Below are 18873 nucleotides of genomic sequence, written 5' to 3'. Positions count from 1 at the left end.
CAGTGTAATGAAAAAATAGCAAATCTCTCAACAATACAAATCACATTGGACTTACTGTGGCAAATGTCAAATCATTCACCGCTTGAAAGAGCTCTCAACTTAATAAATATCTACAAATCATTGCGAGTGTTTGTTAAATGCACTTAAAAACTCATCCATAAAACGCGTAAACTCAAGCACAGCATTTTGCATCAAATTGTGAAAAAAAATTCCAGCAAAAAAAGAGTTTATTTAATGCGCACGAAGCGATAAAAAAAGAGTATTTTTACGCACGAAGCGATCAAAAAAAAAAGATTCGTTTTTACGCACGAAGCGTTACTAAAAGAGTATTTTTACGCACGAAGCGTTATAAAAAGAGTAAAGGTGAATCAATGACGCTAAGTCATTGAAACAAAAATATATAAATATATATTAAATAATATTAACAGAAATAGTGGCACAAAGCCGTGTTATCAACGCGAAGTTGATTTTGAATTGTTTACACTCCAATTTGCGATTTTACACATTTAGAGATTGGACACGAAGTCAATCTCTTTATGCGTAAATGCATGGAGGAACAATTCGTGGCGGCCTAGTGATAGGCCTGGATACCTTAATGGCATTCAATGGTTTGAATTGTGTATCCATTGCATGACATTCAGGTATTGGTATTTGTGGTAATTCGAGAGTTTCGTAAGTTAGTAGTGGGTAAGACAATGCTTCTTCAACGGTGATACGATTCTTTGGATCTAAATGAAGCATCGATTTTATCAAATCTTTGATTCCTAGAAATTCCGGTGGAAGAGTGTTTTGAAGGAATTCTTCAAGTCGTGAGTCATAAAGACGCATCATTGAGGCGTATTCCGCTTTTGGTAATTGTTGAAAACTTGGCCAATTATCAACTGTTGGAGAGCCACAAATCCTAAAAATGGAATCTAATTGTGATATATCACTTGATGTGGATGGTTTGAAAAGAACTTTTCCTGTTATGATTTCATATATGACACAGCCAAGACTCCATACATCAACTGCTTGGTCATAATATGGGTCACCAAGAATAAGCTCTGGCGCTCTATATGATGGGGTTACAACTTTAGGAGTTAATGGTCGATTTTGTTGGTCTAATTTTCGGGCTAATCCAGGATCTCCTAACTTGATTATGTTATCCTTTGTAACCATTATATTTGATGGCTTAATGTCACGGTGAACATAGCCCAGCTTATGCATTGAATATACGCCATTGAGTAATTGCTTAATGAAATCGAGCTTATGCTCGAACGATAATGCGTTACGATGAATTAGTCCTGCTAAGTCGTATTCACAATAATCCAAAACTAAGTATATGCTTTGATCAATTGGATTACGTTCAATGCCTCTTAGTCCAACAATATTTATATTATTCATTTCCTTTAGGCATTTTGTTTCCCTGTAAAAAGATTGTGGAAGACCAGTATGTAAACCAAATGTTTTAATTTTTTTTAATGCTACAATTTCTCCTGTTTGTTTATCAACTGCTTTAAAAACATTTCCATAACCCCCACGCCCAACCTCTGTAATAATTGAGTATCTTGAAGTTGCGGTGGGGGAAAATCCATCTTCTTTCTCCATTGCAACTAAATTTTGTCAGAAAGTAAACCAGCCAAAAAAACGAACATTTGACCAAACAATTGAACTAAAATTTGGTCAAGTAAATTCTGTGCGAAGTGAATAATGGGGTGCCCCGTTTCAATTGGCCAATCAATAAAATCATGTCATTTTTGTATAAGTTCTTCTCGAAATCTGCTATACAGCTGCTAAAATCATTAGTTTATCATTTCCATGTTCATTATATGAAATTTTACTATGTTTTTTTTTTTTATCCCAATCATTGGAATCAATTGTGAATTATTTTTATTGAAAAGTTTATATAAAAAGTGAAACAGTTTACAAGCTGAAATTGTTTCAAGAAGAAGCCTTCCATTAAGAATATAACTTAAATTACAAATTTTTTTGAATACTACTTATTAGAAAGTAATCTTTTATGTACATTATTATCATAATTAAAATACTTTTTATTCATTAACTAAAACTAAATTCAACAAATATCAAATTATTTATATTATTTTTAAATTTAATATGAAAAAATCGCTGCAATTTATTAATATTTGTTTACTCAAAATAACATTTACATTTCCAGATCGAACTCATCCGACTTTTCTATATAATTCTGGATTATTTCCAACGCTTCCGCCGCGTCCGGCTCGCTTTCGAGCACGCTCAGCACCTCGCTGAGCTTATCCGGCGTTTCCTTATGCGCCAGCACGTCCTTAAACAGTCCGATTGCCGACGCGATCATTCCCTCAGTCATTAAGTTATCGCCTTCGAACTTAGCCAACACGTCGTATGCCTTCATTGCGTAGAAATAGTAACCACTGTTGAAGCAATCGTTCGCAATAATTTGTAGCAAAGTTTTCGCGTCTTCAGTTTGTGTTGCATCCACGTAAAGTTTCCATGCTTCGTCTGGTTTATCATTTTTAATGTAACATCTACAAAGCCAAGATGTGTAAAATATCTCTTTTGTATATTGTTGATTCTTCACCAATAGGAAATACTTTTCCGCTTCTTTCCAACGTGATAATATTGCATAAGTCATAGCTTTGTTATAATTAAATTCATCTGTTTCATTAACATATTGTTCAATTGTTTGTAATATTTTTAATGTTTCTTGATATTCACTAGTGATAAAATGTGATGAAATTAAACATTCACGTCCAGGTACAGTATCACATACGCCTTCTGTATTACCAATCTCAGCATAAATACCATTCGCTTCATCAATGAGATTCGCATCTGAATTAAGTTGACCATACGCTAATAATACATTAGCTTTCAATATGGACTCAGAGATCTCAACAGGTTGCATATGCTCAACTAAGTTATACGCTTCAACGCAATTGTTGGTGCGCATGTACATTACAGCTAAGTTATACCGTGCTTCGGGTAATGTATCGACTAACGATGGTAAGACACTAAAGGCATCTTCTCCATCATGGAACACTACAAGGTTATGGTTGATCAAGGAGTTGATAAATGTATATGAAGAACTGGAAAATTTCCGAATTTGTAAGATTTGTGATTCAGCAATCTCGGGCTCAAAAAGACGTAAATAGCCACACGCTTTGAGATTAAGGCCAATGGCAGAGTCGGAGTTGACTGAAAGATATTCATCAACTGATTCATTAGATTCTTGAAATTGATCTAACTTGAATTGACACATGGCAATGTAGACATGAAGCGCTATGAAGTCTGGATTCTGTAGGAGAATTCGTTGGTAGATTTCAATGGCATCGGAATAATTGGATCGCATATAATTAATGGCAGCAAGAGAAAGCTGATTTTCCATGGTACCAACAAGTTTAGAATGGGCCTTGAAAAGTAGTTGTTCATCATTGAGCTGTTGTGCGATATGAAACTCTAAACGAGTGCGATAATCACCTTCAGGTCCTTTTTCAACTGCTTTCTTTGCTTCTTCAAATTCGTGATTATAGTAAAGGCAAGAAGAAATGCAGAGATATAAATTTGTATTTTCAGGTTCTTCTTGTAATAATTTTTTGTATACATTTATTGCACCAGCATAATCGCCTAAATGGAAAAGTGAATAACCATGCCAAAGAGCCATTTCTTTGGTATAAGGTTGATTTAGTTCATCCCTTAAAAACTCGATGAAAGTGGCAGCACCACTATAATCTCGACTCTCAATAGATTGAAGAATAAATTGTTCATTTGCTTCATTTTTTGGTGGTGCTGGTTCAAGTTTTTCTTTGGTAGGTGTGTTGGTTCGCTTCTTATTGCTGCCAACAATCATCGAAATTAAAAAAACGAGCTATTTCATGTCACATTTCAAAAAAAAAAATTATTAAAAAAAAATATATGTATTAGAAATCATTTATTGTATGGTTTCACTAAAACTTTATATTCGAATAACAACCAAGTAATGTTAGTAAAAATTAATGTGAATATTTGAATATTGAATTTTCACAATTTTAATCATATCAAAGAGTTATTTTAATTAAAAAAGAACAAATTCATGAAAACAAAAATTTGTTTTTATTAAAGTAACTTGGCTTATTATAAGAATACACATTAATTATTATTAATTTAATTAATGAAAAATCACATAGAAACATGAACTTATAGCAACCCACAAATTAACTCAAGAGCGACAAGCAAAGCCTGTCTTATGAACATTATTAAAATTAACAATTTTAAAATATGATTAATAAAAATGTGGAGAGGCTGTATGGAATGTTAAGCAACGATGCTATCCATTTAATCGACTCCTTTGTCTGGTCAAACTGGCGATCATATTCCAACTAAAGAATAGGTCGTGTAATAACCAATTTGGCCAGACAAAACCGCTTTTACACAATTTTTGGAGTGCCTCATTGCTGTACAGGGTGCCCCAAATATACCAAAGAAATGTCATATAAAAAATCTGTCAAAAATGAGTTCAGACTCAGATCTAGGGATTCTTCGTCAATTACTCCACCGTGAACAAGCATTCTTTGATATCGAACAACAACAAGCTAAATCTTTCGAGAAAGATTCTTATAATTCAATTAAAAATCTTATATTCCAAACTAGAAAAGTTTATTCTCTTCATTTATCTGTCCTTGAACAACATCAAACAGGTACACCAAGAGATATCCCAGATTTAATGACAATGTCAAATAATTTACCTCATGGATTTTCAGCAATTCACCAACGAACATTCCAAACAATGACGGCGTCTTTACTTGGAGATCCTAAAAAATTTGCAGAATTACTTTCAAAGTATATTGATGAGAATCCCGAGAGTGAAAATTTAATAGTCTTTTCTTTAATCCCTGCACTTTTCTCATGTTTATGGTCACAAGAAGAGGCAACTCGTTTTGTTGAGCTTCTCCTTTCCTTTGACCCCAAATATTATCCATCTTTTACTCGACTTCTTATTGTTCATCCTTCATTTTTCGTTTTCCTTTCTTCAATCCAATCCGAAGCTAATAGGCTTCTTAATTCTGATGATCTTAGTTTTTCATCCATCATTGCACTTCTACAATCTATTACATTTCTCTTTCCATCTTCCATTCATTATCTTCTTTCTAAAGTTCCTGATCCCACCAAATTCTTTTATGATTGTATTCTTGAACCACTTCTTAAGAATCCAGCATTATATGGTCTTGTACCATCTAGTGAAACTCGAACATTTTCATCGTTATGTGAAAATCCTGATATGGAACAAGTTGCCTCACTTGTTGACATTCTTGTCAAACAAACCAATACAATTCAAATGCAACCAGTAGAAAGTTCACTTTCATCTGTCCTTTCTGGTAAAGAGCAATTGATTTACTTACTTCGAGACGATTGTAAAATATTGAAATTGATCACAAACAGTGATGTGGTCCCCCCCGAAGACGATGGAGTCTATCAAGTTCCATTTAAACGGTCGATTCCTCAACCTACTGTAACCAAAACTGATAGCACTGACGATTCTGATCCATTTGAGGCATTACTTCGTACATTAGTCATTCAACTTGATGTTGCTCATGCAGGTAAGGATATCATTGATACACTTGATGCAGCTTTAATGTTGCATGCAGGTGCATCTCGTCTTAAATTCGAACTACGCCTTGATGAGTTCAAGCAAATGAAGAAACAAAAGAATGCGCCAGATGATGTCTCTTATTATGTCCAACTTCTTACTTCAGCATATGAACAAAGAATGAAACATCGTAAAGCCACTTTATCCAATTCTACCACCAGCGATGTCTTCAAGGTTCAAAATCTTCAATCCTCCCAAGCCGTCAACTTCTTATTGCGTACTCGTCAAATGGCATTTTTCAATACATGGTGTGACACAGGTGTCTTTGACAACATTGAATCCCAATATTCCGAGCTCTGTACCAACAACAAAACCTTTTCACAAACCTACAAGTCTCTCATTACCAGTTTCATACAATTTGCCGAAGAAAAGAAATTCAGTACCACCAAAGACCAATACGTACCAATTGTTTACAATCGCCTTACCCAAAAGATCACATTATCTCTTTTCCGTTCATATCATCCCGAACTTGTCAAACTTGATGATGACATTCACAACATGATCGAAAACCATCGCGATTTCCTCTACTCAAGGAACTCGTTACCCTTCTTACAAGCGTTTAAAGATGACCCGCAATTAATGGGCCTCTCGGCGCAACATTTGGAACGCGCGTTTTTGGAGGATTCGGTGATCCCGATCGCCGAATGGATCGATCGAGCACTCACCGCGCTCATACACGTGCTGAGCTTCCAGGGATATAAGGAAATAGGCGCCGACCATTGGCTGCCAATGACATTGATACTGTTCATACACGTCAACCCACCAAAGATCGCATCAGTCGCCGCGTACATGCACCACTGCTTGCTCACGCTCACCGACAATACGCCAATATCCCAGTCAATCGAATATAACATGACAATGACACACTCGGCATCAGAATATTTCAAAAATGAATTGCAAAAAATGAACTCAGGAACAGAGTAATAAACGTTTTGATTTCTATTTGATTGTGAATTCGCTATAATGGAATCGAAATTTGTTTTTATGAATGTTATTAACAGTTTTCTCAATGAATATTTAAAGTTTTCAGTTTTAAAATTGAAATTTTGTGGGTATTTCATCTTAGGATGGGTGTTTCATATGAAATTTGAAATTAAAACATATCAATGATATCAGTGGTGAAGTAATAATTGTGGTTTAGCATTTTGTGTTTTTTGGCAAATATAACAAAATATTTTTCTTTGTGTTCTCTGTTGTTAGCTATATGTTGAATTTATATTGATGTAATTATAGGAATTTTAATTGAGCAATATGACTAAATTAAAATAAATTATCCAATTTTTCAAGAATTTGAATGGATTTATATACTTGCGACGTGAAATAAAACAAACGGTTCAAAAATTCGTCATGTTTATCAAATATTATGTTTATGCAATGAAGCAACATAAGAGAATATTACTGCACATTAAATAACACCACCAATTTGCATGAATACAGACATTATTAATTTTGCTTTTGAATTATTGAATACATGTACATGGAAATTCCATATTGATGGTTGTTAATGAAACTGCTTGTGGTTTTATCATAACCGTTTGTTGTGACTCCCTGCATTGAAAAGTGCATTTATTATTGTATTTCAATTTTTATTTTTTGTTATTGACAAAACTGTAAAATTTTGAATAGTTTACTTATTACAATATACGATACATTCAATTCCTCTCAAATTTCTTATCATCCCAAAGTCTGATTCTTCAAACATGTGATGCATATAAATATGGAAACACAGACAGCTACAAAGCGGAGAAGATGTTATTGAAAAATATCAGATAAAAAACTCAATCATAAAATACCAATCAGGAGATATCGAATATTACTTGCAAGTAAGAGTCTTATTTTCATTACTGATACCTTTATTTTTTAAAACATTAATTTTTTTTTAAAGTTATATAATTATAAAAAATTTGACCTTTTAGTAAAATGTTTATGACCAAGCCAGCAAATTGCCTTCATTGTCTGACCTGTTCTCTGCGCTACAAAGGCGAAGCAGCTCCTTGAATAGAAAAATTGATACTTATCAAATTTATTTTAAGAGACAAATTTTACCCACAATTCATGGAAGCACATGCATCACCATACGATTTAAGTTCTGTTCTACATACAAATCTTAAAAAACAACAAGAACTTAAAATTTTTCAAAATGTTTTTTTTTGTGAGTGTGAAAGTCAAATGCTTTTGCTAACATCCCAGTAATTTCTAAATATATAAATGCAAAGAGAAGCTCTACTTTCGATTTTAATATCTCAACACGACTCAAGCAATGCCCAGAATCGATGGCGGTTTGAACACAATTTTCATTTTGAATGATTTATATGGGGTTAAACACACGTTCATCGGATGTGTTACTGTTTCTTGATCTATATCATTCATGCCTTTAGTGCATTCCAAATGACAGATGTTAATAATAACTTGGATTTTTTTGAAGGTCATTTATCAAATATGCAAACACATAAAAATGCAAACTTATTTCTTATTTCATCAAATCAACATAGTCGTAATTTGTTATTTGACTCACGCAGCGCTATATTCCAAATTTCCATTAAAAGTTTTTTAAATCAATTTTCCCACTTTAAAAAGAGTTTCCTCATCCGACCGTTTTTATCTAATTCATTATTTTCAGTATTGAACACATATTGCAAATTTTTTGATTTTTCATCACTTCAAATACGAAAAGACAATTCTTTCGATAAAAAATGTTTTTATGTCATTCCACATTTTCTTGCTGATAATTTCCTTTTTGTTATTGTTCTTTGGTGCATAATTTTCTATCTTAAAAAGATTTTGCTTGAATATAAAATTGTTCATATGAAAGAAAATAATTTTTCGTATTTTCTTATATTATTTATTGTATTTTTCAAAATACATTTCAAGCTTTTGATAATGAAACAAAAACATTAACAATCACAAATTTAGATGAATTTGATAATTCTTCATTATATGAAAACATTACAAAACATATTGTTATTGAAGAAGGAACTTCTTCTATTCCACATAATGTATTTAGTGGATGGAAATTTGTTATTTCAGTTAACATAAGTAATTCAGTTAAAACAATTTCTGCTTCAGCATTTTCTAATTGTTCATCATTAGAAACAATTAATTTTGGAGAAAATATTGAAGGAATTGAAAGATTTGCATTTTATAATTGCGTAAAATTAAATCACATTACTATTCCAAATTTAGTTAAAACAATTCAATATTGTACATTTTCCAATTGTTTATCATTAGAAACAGTTAATTTTGGAGAAAATATTGAAGAAATTGGAAGTTCAGCTTTTTCGAATTGCATAAAATTAAATAATATATCAATCCCAAATTCAGTCAACGTAATTGATAGTTTAGTGTTTTATAATTGTTCATCATTAGAAACAGTTAATTTTGGAGAAAATATTACAAGAATTGGAAGTTCAGCGTTTTCGAATTGCATAAAATTAAATAATATTATTATTCCAAATTTAGTTGAACGAATTGGAAATTATGTGTTTTATAATTGTTATTCATTAGAAACGATTAATTTAAGTTCTAATTTAAATGAAATTGGAGATTATGCATTTTATAATTGCACAAAAATAAATAACATTACAATTCCTCAATTATTTATATTTGGGAATTATGTATTTTCTAATTGTATAGAATTAACTAATATTATAATTCCTCGATCAGTAATATACATTGGGATTAATGTATTTGAAAATTGCCAAAAACTCGAAAACATTTTAATTGATAAAAGTAATTTAAATTATTCTAATTTTGAAGAAGATGGAATTGTTTATGATAAAAACATTTCGACTATTATCATATATCCACCAGGGAAACGAAATAACACATTTTCAATCCCAAACATTATTCGAAATATATATCAATATTCATTTTCAACATGTTTGTCATTAGAAACTATTATTTTAAAGTCGAATATTGAATATATATATAATAATTCGATCGTTAATTGTTTTGGATTAAAATGTATTTATTATTTAGGTGAAATAACACCGAAAGTTGAAGATCAATCATTTGATAATATATCTACGGATACTGTTGTCGTCGGCCAAACATATTTAAATTCGACGTTTGGCTCATTAAATATCACAAAAGGATCAACGGCTGAATGTCCTTCAATACCAACATTCACCTTCACGAAATCGAACACATTTACATCATCAAATACATTCGCGAAATCAAAAACATTTACATTATCAAATACATTTTCACAATCGAACACAATAGCGAAATCGAACACATTTACAGGATCATTTTGCGTTAATGCATCATTAAATATTATGAGCAAATTGACATTTTTATATTCTATTACACAATTGATGACAATTTACCAAACACGAATAAATTCTGTTACATTTTCTCTTATTAATTCGTCATATACATTTATTACAACAAATTTTCTTTTTTATGAATATACTGTCATTGGATATCCAACATATTATAGTTTTTATTCTTATTTTTTCACTGTTGTATACACAAATATTCCATCAGCAAATGGTACAATTGATAAATCACTTTTAATTGGAATTATTTGTATTGCTATTATACTCGTTTTGGTTATCATCGGAATTGTCATTTGGCTTGTTAAATACAATAGAAAACCAATTAATAAATCATCTGTGAAAACGGATTTAAAAAATTCGTCAACACCTGAATCAATGTACGAAGAAATTAATAATGATGAAATGAAAAATATGGTAAATAAAGATGAAGATCAATGGATATGAAATATATGTATACATAATATGCGGGAAAATTTTAAAATAAATTAGTAAAAATTAAAAATAATATTTGATTTTGCTTTGGTTTTTATGGGACAGCGTTTTATTATATATTACTATAAGAAGCACTGGAAAATTTTGGTGAGTATAAATTTATTGCAATAGAAAATAACAAAATATTGATAATATTGATAATCTTTTCGATTTTTTATATAATGTTTTAAGACATCTTTTCATCGATTTAACTTTACTCAATTTAACTATATCATAGATGAAAAAAATCAAATCAAATGCTGTATAAAATAATTTAAATAATTTCCAAATATTATATTGAAATTCTAATTTATCAATATAAATTTTAAATAAAACAAATTAATATTAATAGCCCTAATATCAATTCTTTCTTGGCCAAGAAGCGATTTAACTTCTCTATGACCATTTTTTGATGCATTCATAAGTGACGTTGTAAATAATTTTAATAAATTCCAAATATTATTTTGAATTTCAAGAAATTAAACTTTACGATTTTTAGATATTTGTAAATTTAATCATTATATAAACCAAAATGCATTTTCTCTAATGATTATTTTCATAAGATAATAACTATAAATAACACTATGTTTATAATCTATTTTTATTAAAAACAAATTTAATCAAAACATTCCAGTTAATCATATTAAACTTCTTGGTGCATATGATATTATTTTTTTAGGTTTATAAATCTTAATTGGCTTTGGAGCCTTAGGCACTCTAATTGCCACCATTGAACTCTTTGCCAATTTATCGCCTTTGAATTCTTTATGCGATTCTTTCACTTCTTTTTTCTTAAACTTTTCCCATTTTTTCTTTTTTTCTTCTTTTACCCAAATATCCAAAACTTCCTTTTCCGAAAGATTATTTTTCAATTCAATTTTTAGTTTTTCGACTTCAACAGCACCTGCGACTATTCTAAAGTATTCGAAATCGATTGCCAACAATTGAACTTTTGTAATTGTTTTCACTTTATATAAAGAATTTGTTAACATTTTAATAGATGGGTCAGCAAATAAGTCACCAACTTTCATATCTCCAATATGTACGGGATGTTTACCATCAGGAAAATTTATTTCAAGAGATTCAAATAATGAATCAATTTTTCGAAAACTCATAGAAGTAAAATCAATAATTCGGAACTGTGAGATTGTTCCATTTTTTATTATATATAAATAATTCCCTAGTGATGAAGCATCGGAAATTGTTTTTCCTGCTTCGATTTCAATTACTTCAGAAAAAGTCGAAATTAAATAGGTTTGTTCGGTACGAAGTCGAGGAAATTTACGACTCGTTAATGATTGCTGTTCTTCAAGGAGTGTTTTGGCGGAAATAACAATAGAAGGTATTTGGTATGAATTTGGTAAAAATTTGATGAGTTTTAATGTGTCAGAAGTACATAAAATTGTTTCAGATCGTTTTTTCGTAAGAAAAAAAGATTGATATCCAATGGGATTATGTGGATGTATTGTACGAACTTTAATAAGTTTATCTACATCTTTGTCAAGATCCATTTGTTCCATTAATAAGTCATAATTTGATTCATTTTCATTAAATTCAAATGAACAATCTTCTGCTATAAGAAAAAAACGAACAACTACTTCAGCTTCTCCATCAAGAATAACATACCAACCATCAGAATCATCACCTTCAAAATATAAAACTTGATTTTTTGTGAGTTGAATAAATGTTGCTTCATTTATAATACGTTCTGCGTTTTCTTCACTTCCAATAATCCGCATTATCTTTTTGTTTCGCAGTAAATATTTTAAAATTATTTGATTTTCTTTAGATGTGCGATTAGAAGGTTGAACAATTAATGCATCACACAAGGGTTCAAGTGTATGATACCCTGATGTATGCGAGTTTAAAGTGTTTATTGATTTTAGGCTTTGTGTTATGGATTTTCTTCTCTTTGTCTCCATAACGTATTTTTATATGAAATGTGATATGAAATTGTATTTTGTTTTAAATGTCGAGCGAAGAAGTTGTCCAAATGTCAGCTGAACAACTTTGGGGATTATCCAACAATGAAGACATAGAACAATACCGTGGTGAAGATGTTGAAATAACTGAACATGATCATAAAATTGCACGTGACTTTGCTGAATTTGCAAAAATGGAAATTCATCCATCAAGAGAAAACGAAGTCAGAATTTATGATGGAACTTCAGCCAAAGATGATGATGATGATGAAGATGAAGAATTTTTCGATCATGTCACAATTACACGAATTTGAATAAATTTTCCAATTCAAATGCATTTCTTTTCTTATTGAAGGTTATACAACAAATGCCTATGCTTGAATTCAATTTATTTTAATTCGATGTAAAATTATTTTTTTTAAACAAGGCTTATTTAAAAATAAATATCTCTTTCTCTTTTAGCACAGTTCCCTGTTTTTAAGTGAAGTGTTTTCTTTCTTTATAAAAAAGTTGATCATTTTGATCAAATCATTTATTTTTCAAAAAAGTTAAATTTAATGCTAAAATTGAATTTTTAGTAATCAAAAAAGAAAGAGAAGTTTGATTCTCTAGTCTGCAGACTATTTGGTCAGACAACTTGTTGGTCAACCGTTATTTTTACCGGAAAAAGTGCTTCGGCCAATTGGCTGATGCTGACTGTTTTCTTCTGCTTTTCATTATCCCTTTTTGGAAATTCCAAACCAAAAAATCAATTCGCAGGAATTTTGAATGGCAACTGGTCTATTGATATTCTTTCGCCTACTTCTGATTCATCTGAACAAAAATCTTTATATCTTCGTATTTTCACTGAAAATGAAAAACAAAGTGTAGCAAAAATTTACGAGTCAAATGAAACCGAAGAAGAAATTAATTCATTCACACTCCAATTTTTGGAAGACGAATTTTCAATGGTTTTGTCAAATGAAGAAACAGAAACTGGCATTAAATCTCAAAGTCAATCACTTCGCCAACACCTCACAGCTACAGGAAAATTCCAAAACTATGTATATAATCTCATTATCCAATCACCAACAATTATCATCATAAATCTTTATGACTCAGAAACTAGTAAAAGCACAGTTATCAATCTCATTAAGGACATTGATCGTACCCCACTCCCATGGTACAAAGCTAATGCTCAAATGATCATAATGATCGTCGTTTTCATTTCAACACAGATCTTTTCATTCTACAACCAAAGGAAAATGATGAAGGCACAACAAGACGCAGCTGTTAAGAACGCAGAAAGACAAAAAGCGGCTGAACAAAAGGCCAAAAAGAAGGTTGAAGAAGTAACAGAAGAAGAAGAAAAGAAAGAAAATGAAAAGGAAGAAGAAGAAAAAGAAAATGACGAAGAAACTAAAAAAGAGAAAACAGACTAAATAAGTCACTATTTTTATTTTTATTTTTCTTATTTCCATTAAATTTGAGCAATTTCAAAATTACCTCAAAATTAATGTTTTAGAAATTTTCACTAAATTATAAATGTAAAAATTTCTCTTTTATTATGAAAATTTTATAATTCACTAGACATTTAATACAAAGAACAAAACATTAAGTTTATTACTAATATATTTTGAAGTTGTTTGATTTCGAATTGGTTATTAATTTAATAAATATATAGTTTTTTTGAAACCAAATATGTAATATTATGTAAGAATTACAAGATCTTTACAAACATGTAATCGATGGACCGTTAAAAAATTCAAATACATATAATCGTTTCTACCACAATAAACAGGGTGCCCAAAATGCAACAAGCAGACCTGAACACAACTCTTGATCAGAAAAATGACCCACGCTTAAAGATGTCATATGGCGCACTGTTTGTTGGACCACCAGGGTCTGGCAAAAGCACTTGTGTTGCGACACTAAAGGAAATGTGTGATAAACTTAAAAGGAAATGTATAGTTATTAATCTTGATCCTGCTAATATTCACCCAACTTACACACCAAACTTTGATGTCTGTACAATTATTGATGTAAAAACTACTATGGAAGAAGAAAAGCTCGGTCCTAATGGAGCTCTTATGTTTTGTATGGAAACAATTGCAGCATCGACACATGAAATAACAAAAGCCCTTAAGCCAATAATTGAAGGAGGTTCTTACATTTTAATTGATTGCCCAGGTCAAGTTGAATTATATACTCATAGTGATTGCATGAAACAGTTTATTGAAGACTTTCAAAAGGACCTAAATGCAAGGTTGGCTGTTGTCAATCTTGTTGACATTGTTTTAGCATCAACAGTTACAGGATTTTTGGGACAATCATTAATGTCACTTGGAACAATGCTCAGACTATATACACCTCATATAAATGTACTCAGTAAGTTTGATTTAGCAGCAGAACTTGATCTACCATATGATCCGTTTGATGCAAATTTTGATGATTTTTTGATTCATGGAAATGCCGATTCTTCCGATTCAGATGACGAAATCAAATGTAATTATATAATTAAATCTGTTCCAAATAAGCTGCATGATTCAATTGTCGAAATTTTGACGCAATTTGATTTAGTGAGTTATTCACAATTCACAACAAGCGATGAAACAACTGTTATGGAGCTTATACAGTTGATAGACAAAGCTGTTGGATGTACATGGATGTTATAAATAAAATAAATTTTTGATCTTTAAAATCAGTTTCAGTTTCACATAACATAGTTTTTTTCAGGTTTGCCAGTCCGTTGTAAAATTAACTTTTGTTTTTCCATTATTAATGTGTCATGGAATTATTACGATGAGTAGATTTTCGAATTCAAAGATTTTGGTGTGTAGAAAGTAGAACAAAAATAAAAGTACATATATGAGTTTTATTGAGTTTATTGGCATAAGTATTGATGAGACTAAATAATAATTTTAAACATATTGATCTCACAATGAGAAATTTAACTAAAAGGCGTTCGGATTACCAAGGGTAGTACATGAACTGCAATCAATAATAGCATAAATTAACCAATGAAAAAAAGCAGCACTGTAAAACGGTTTGTACGTTAACCCAAAAAATGAAAAAAACACACGCCAAAGAAGAACCTCTTGATAAACTTCTAAGACAAATGAGTGAGAAAAGGAAGAAGGAAGAAGAAAAAGAAATGATTAAAACTCGTAAAGCCAACCTTCAAAACAGAATCAATCGAATTAAACAAGATCGGAAGGAAGCATATGAGAAAGAAGTCACTCAACAAAACATTAGAAAAGAAACCATTAAAAATATGAACGATGAAATCCAACAAGAAATTAAAGAACAGAAACATCAAGAAGCAGAAACGCTACACAAAATTCGCACCGAAAGGAAAGCGCGCATTGCAGCCATTCATTCTGAAAACAAAGCCATGGAGGCAGCAGAAAAACAAGAGAAAAAGGAACGTATCAAACAAGAAAAGATTCAAAAGAAAGAAAAAGCACAAAAACTTAAAGCGCGAAGTAAAAAAGAAGCACAACTTCGAAAGACAAGAATCGAACAAAAGAAGGAATATGAACGAAAAGAAAAAGAACTTGCCGATCTTGAAGCGAAAGTAGAGGAAAGACACAAAACTTATTGGGATGACCCAGCCAATCTGGAGAAACTTGCCAAGCTTCTGATTGACTCATATTAATTTTTGTAAAACATTATCGATAATTTTAATACATTAAATTTCTTTTATCTAATTCATTTACCTTTTCTGTCCTTAAAAAATTAAACATTGTAGTAGGTAGAGGTATATAATCAAAAATATAACTGTTAACAAAAAATGAAAATGCATTTCATAGCAGCATTTTTCCAAAAAAATATTAAAACAGTTACTAACTGTTGACTATTTAGAAAAAGATTTATAAATAAAATAATTACAAAAAGATATTAACTAATAAGAATCTAACAAATTTATATTAATGAAAACATTTGTCAACGACTTCAAAAGACTAAATTAACATCAAAGAGAAAAAATTTCATTTGTTTCAAGAAATTGCTTAATAATCAAAAAGTTAATTTCGATGAAAAAACTGTTTACCAACAAGTGTTCACAACAAAATTAGAGTTTGCGCGATGGTGGGAGTTGATCTAATGAGAAGTTGTTAGACATCATTGGAAGTTTTGTATAAAGTGGGCGTTTGAAATACCATATTCCGACAGCAATAAGGATAACAACACATGCAAAGAAGGCTACTGTGCATCCAATGAAAATACGTTGTGTTTTCACAGCTTCATCTTGGATTTGAGATTCTTCATTTTCAGCATTGGCCAATGCAATTTTGCGTGGACGGTAGCAAACATTGTTTCTCTTGCTCCACTTGCATGGGTGAATACATTTATCTTTGGACTTAGCAGATGCGCATGATGATTTCTTGCATTTGGTTGTATTGAAAAGCCAGTCTTGTTTAAGACACTTAATGCCAAATGGACCAGAAGCATCGCCTTCAGCACATACGCCAAGACCTTCACACCAGCCGCATTGTTTGTTAGCATCATTTGAAACACATTTTTGACATCCATCATCTGTGAAAAGAGTGAAGCAAGTACCGAGACCTCCATGTTTACCTGTCATTGAATTGGTTGAAGGGCATTTCTTGGAGGGTGTTCCGTCATAATTAAATGCTGAATAACATGAATGAGTTTCGACGCAATAACGACAGCCTAAATAGGATACGCATGATTGTGGATCGAATGAAAATAACGAGCAAACATCTTGATCAACGAATGAGAAGGAAAGCGCCAGCAGCAAAGCCAACATTCAAAAACTGCTGAAAATGTCATTTTGACAATTTTGAATCGCCAAAATCAAAAAAGTGACAGTCACTGGAAGTGATTTGGATACGATAGACATTACAACAATATTGTAATCCAAATAAGAACACCAAAGAGAACTATTTGTTTCTGGAATGTTTATAAATTTCAATCCTTTAAAGTTTTCAGTTGATATCAACGGAATTTTAAAAAACATTTTGAATCATGTTGATGTAATTATTTACAGGAATTCTAAATAAATATCAAAATAACTTTAAATCAATTAAAAGTTACGGGGTTACTAATAACATTTGAATATTCTTTCTTAATGTCAAAAAATAAATAGTATAAATTAAAAGAAAAATTGAACCAATGATAAATTAAATTCTGTTGGTCTCAAAACGAAAGTTATTCATAAACAGATTCAGTGAAATTTGCATTTTGATTATTTATATTACCTTATATAATGAAAGTCATTTTCCTTCAAGTGAATTTATATGCATTTTGATAAAATGTAAAGCCAAATGAAGATTCAAACAGAAATATAAATTACTAACATAATAGATTCGGTTTCTATCGTCGCGGGCACCCCATATGACACTTTTCTTATTGAATTTTTTCGTAGGTTATCATAGCAATAAATGGATTTTTTGGAAAAATTTAAATATAAACAAAAAATATGAATCAAAGGTGCTTTAAATTCTAATCTCATTTAAGATTCATGCGCATGTTCAATTCCCTCCAATGGAGCTGTGAGAATATTATTACAACACATTTAATATGTAGCGGCCGATGGCTATCGTACTTTAAGTATGACAAAACCTCATGTCATATAATTAATCGGATAACCATGTGGGGAGGAAGTTTTGGACAAAGCTCGACTTCATCTTGGGGAAACCCATCACCTAGCAGGCCTAGTACTTCTGCTTGCCCTACTTCTGGAAGCAGTTTTGTAGGGGGCAATCAAAAATCAAATAGCAATTCATCAAATAAATCACAAGAAACTCATGTGCCTTCAACACCTAGCCAAAGCAGCAAACCACAAGCACAGCCAGAACTAGCTAATACTGGAGTCGCTTCAAATATTGATGAAGAAGAAGAAAAACAGGAATATGAAAATCCCGTTATAATCATACAACAAGTTCCATATCCTGTTTACTACCCACAACCTATGTGTTCTCCTTTTACTGGATTTAATATGCCAATGTTCTCATATCCATATCAGCAGTGCTACCCAATGTGCTATGGCCAGCAGTTTTTACCACAAATGCAAATGGCGCCGTTTTGTCAGAGTCCTCAACAACAAACTAAGTCATAATTAAGGAGTTTGCAAAAATCATCATTAAAAAGAGCTAATACACTGAATAAGAATTTAAAGAATTTTAGCCATACTTGTTCAGCAAATGAGAATATTCTAAAATGCGTAATGGTAAAAACATTTTTGAGAATTCTATTGATTCCAATTGTCTCTAGTTTAAATATTTCCATAAAAAAAATAATTCTAAAAATGTATTTAAATTAGTTTACATTAATTTTTTCGATTCTGTGGAATTGAACAATTAAATATCGATTTCCCAAAGTATAACCATTAAGTGCATTCTTAGCTGTTTGGGAATCAAGGACATCTTCATATACTACATAAGCTGTGGTCATTGTTTTTGGTGTATTCCCAAGACGGATTTGACGAATGGGACCATATCTTCCAAACAGTTCATAAAGAGTTTCTCCATCAACGGTTGCAGGAAGATTCCTTACGTATAATATCCTATTAGCATTGTGAGAAAGTTGAACAGTTCTTTTCATTTGTAAATCCATTCGTGCCCGATTAATGGGGCACACTGTTTTGGGGCGGGTTAAA

General features: G+C 31.1%; 10 protein-coding genes across 10 annotated transcripts; 6 read left to right on the top strand and 4 right to left on the bottom strand.

The window, feature by feature from the left end:
• Positions 1–534: 534 nt before the first annotated feature.
• Positions 535–1383, bottom strand: GO595_002869 (CMGC family protein kinase; the record flags this gene model as incomplete). Its single annotated transcript, XM_067915826.1, has 1 exon — positions 535–1383. One exon carries the CDS (start codon positions 1381–1383, stop codon positions 535–537), a length of 849 nt encoding a protein of 282 aa, XP_067776670.1.
• A 760-nt stretch (positions 1384–2143) lies between these two features.
• Positions 2144–3823, bottom strand: GO595_002868 (TPR Domain containing protein; the record flags this gene model as incomplete). Its single annotated transcript, XM_067915825.1, has 1 exon — positions 2144–3823. The coding sequence occupies one exon, from the start codon at positions 3821–3823 to the stop codon at positions 2144–2146; it is 1680 nt and encodes a 559-aa protein (XP_067776669.1).
• A 639-nt stretch (positions 3824–4462) lies between these two features.
• Positions 4463–6523, top strand: GO595_002867 (uncharacterized protein; the record flags this gene model as incomplete). The annotated part of the gene is made up of 1 exon (XM_067915824.1): positions 4463–6523. One exon carries the CDS (start codon positions 4463–4465, stop codon positions 6521–6523), a length of 2061 nt encoding a protein of 686 aa, XP_067776668.1.
• Positions 6524–12319: 5796 nt separating this feature from the next.
• Positions 12320–12586, top strand: GO595_002866 (uncharacterized protein; the record flags this gene model as incomplete). The annotated part of the gene is made up of 1 exon (XM_067915823.1): positions 12320–12586. One exon carries the CDS (start codon positions 12320–12322, stop codon positions 12584–12586), a length of 267 nt encoding a protein of 88 aa, XP_067776667.1.
• A 375-nt stretch (positions 12587–12961) lies between these two features.
• GO595_002865 (uncharacterized protein) lies at positions 12962–13693 on the top strand (the record flags this gene model as incomplete). Its single annotated transcript, XM_067915821.1, has 1 exon — positions 12962–13693. One exon carries the CDS (start codon positions 12962–12964, stop codon positions 13691–13693), a length of 732 nt encoding a protein of 243 aa, XP_067776666.1.
• A 369-nt stretch (positions 13694–14062) lies between these two features.
• Positions 14063–14926, top strand: GO595_002864 (GPN-loop GTPase 2; the record flags this gene model as incomplete). The annotated part of the gene is made up of 1 exon (XM_067915820.1): positions 14063–14926. The coding sequence occupies one exon, from the start codon at positions 14063–14065 to the stop codon at positions 14924–14926; it is 864 nt and encodes a 287-aa protein (XP_067776665.1).
• A 392-nt stretch (positions 14927–15318) lies between these two features.
• On the top strand, positions 15319–15909 carry GO595_002863 (uncharacterized protein; the record flags this gene model as incomplete). Its single annotated transcript, XM_067915819.1, has 1 exon — positions 15319–15909. One exon carries the CDS (start codon positions 15319–15321, stop codon positions 15907–15909), a length of 591 nt encoding a protein of 196 aa, XP_067776664.1.
• A 414-nt stretch (positions 15910–16323) lies between these two features.
• GO595_002862 (uncharacterized protein) lies at positions 16324–17022 on the bottom strand (the record flags this gene model as incomplete). The annotated part of the gene is made up of 1 exon (XM_067915818.1): positions 16324–17022. The coding sequence occupies one exon, from the start codon at positions 17020–17022 to the stop codon at positions 16324–16326; it is 699 nt and encodes a 232-aa protein (XP_067776663.1).
• An 843-nt stretch (positions 17023–17865) lies between these two features.
• Positions 17866–18333, top strand: GO595_002861 (uncharacterized protein; the record flags this gene model as incomplete). Its single annotated transcript, XM_067915817.1, has 1 exon — positions 17866–18333. The coding sequence occupies one exon, from the start codon at positions 17866–17868 to the stop codon at positions 18331–18333; it is 468 nt and encodes a 155-aa protein (XP_067776662.1).
• Positions 18334–18533: 200 nt separating this feature from the next.
• Positions 18534–18830, bottom strand: GO595_002860 (splicing factor 3B subunit 6; the record flags this gene model as incomplete). Its single annotated transcript, XM_067915816.1, has 1 exon — positions 18534–18830. The coding sequence occupies one exon, from the start codon at positions 18828–18830 to the stop codon at positions 18534–18536; it is 297 nt and encodes a 98-aa protein (XP_067776661.1).
• Between the last annotated feature and the right edge of the window lie 43 nt (positions 18831–18873).

Source organism: Histomonas meleagridis (assembly GCF_020186115.1).
Source record: "Histomonas meleagridis strain 2922-C6/04-10x chromosome Unknown contig_20, whole genome shotgun sequence".
Lineage (NCBI taxonomy): Eukaryota > Parabasalia > Tritrichomonadida > Dientamoebidae > Histomonas > Histomonas meleagridis.
This window is presented reverse-complemented; position numbering and strand designations above follow the sequence as displayed.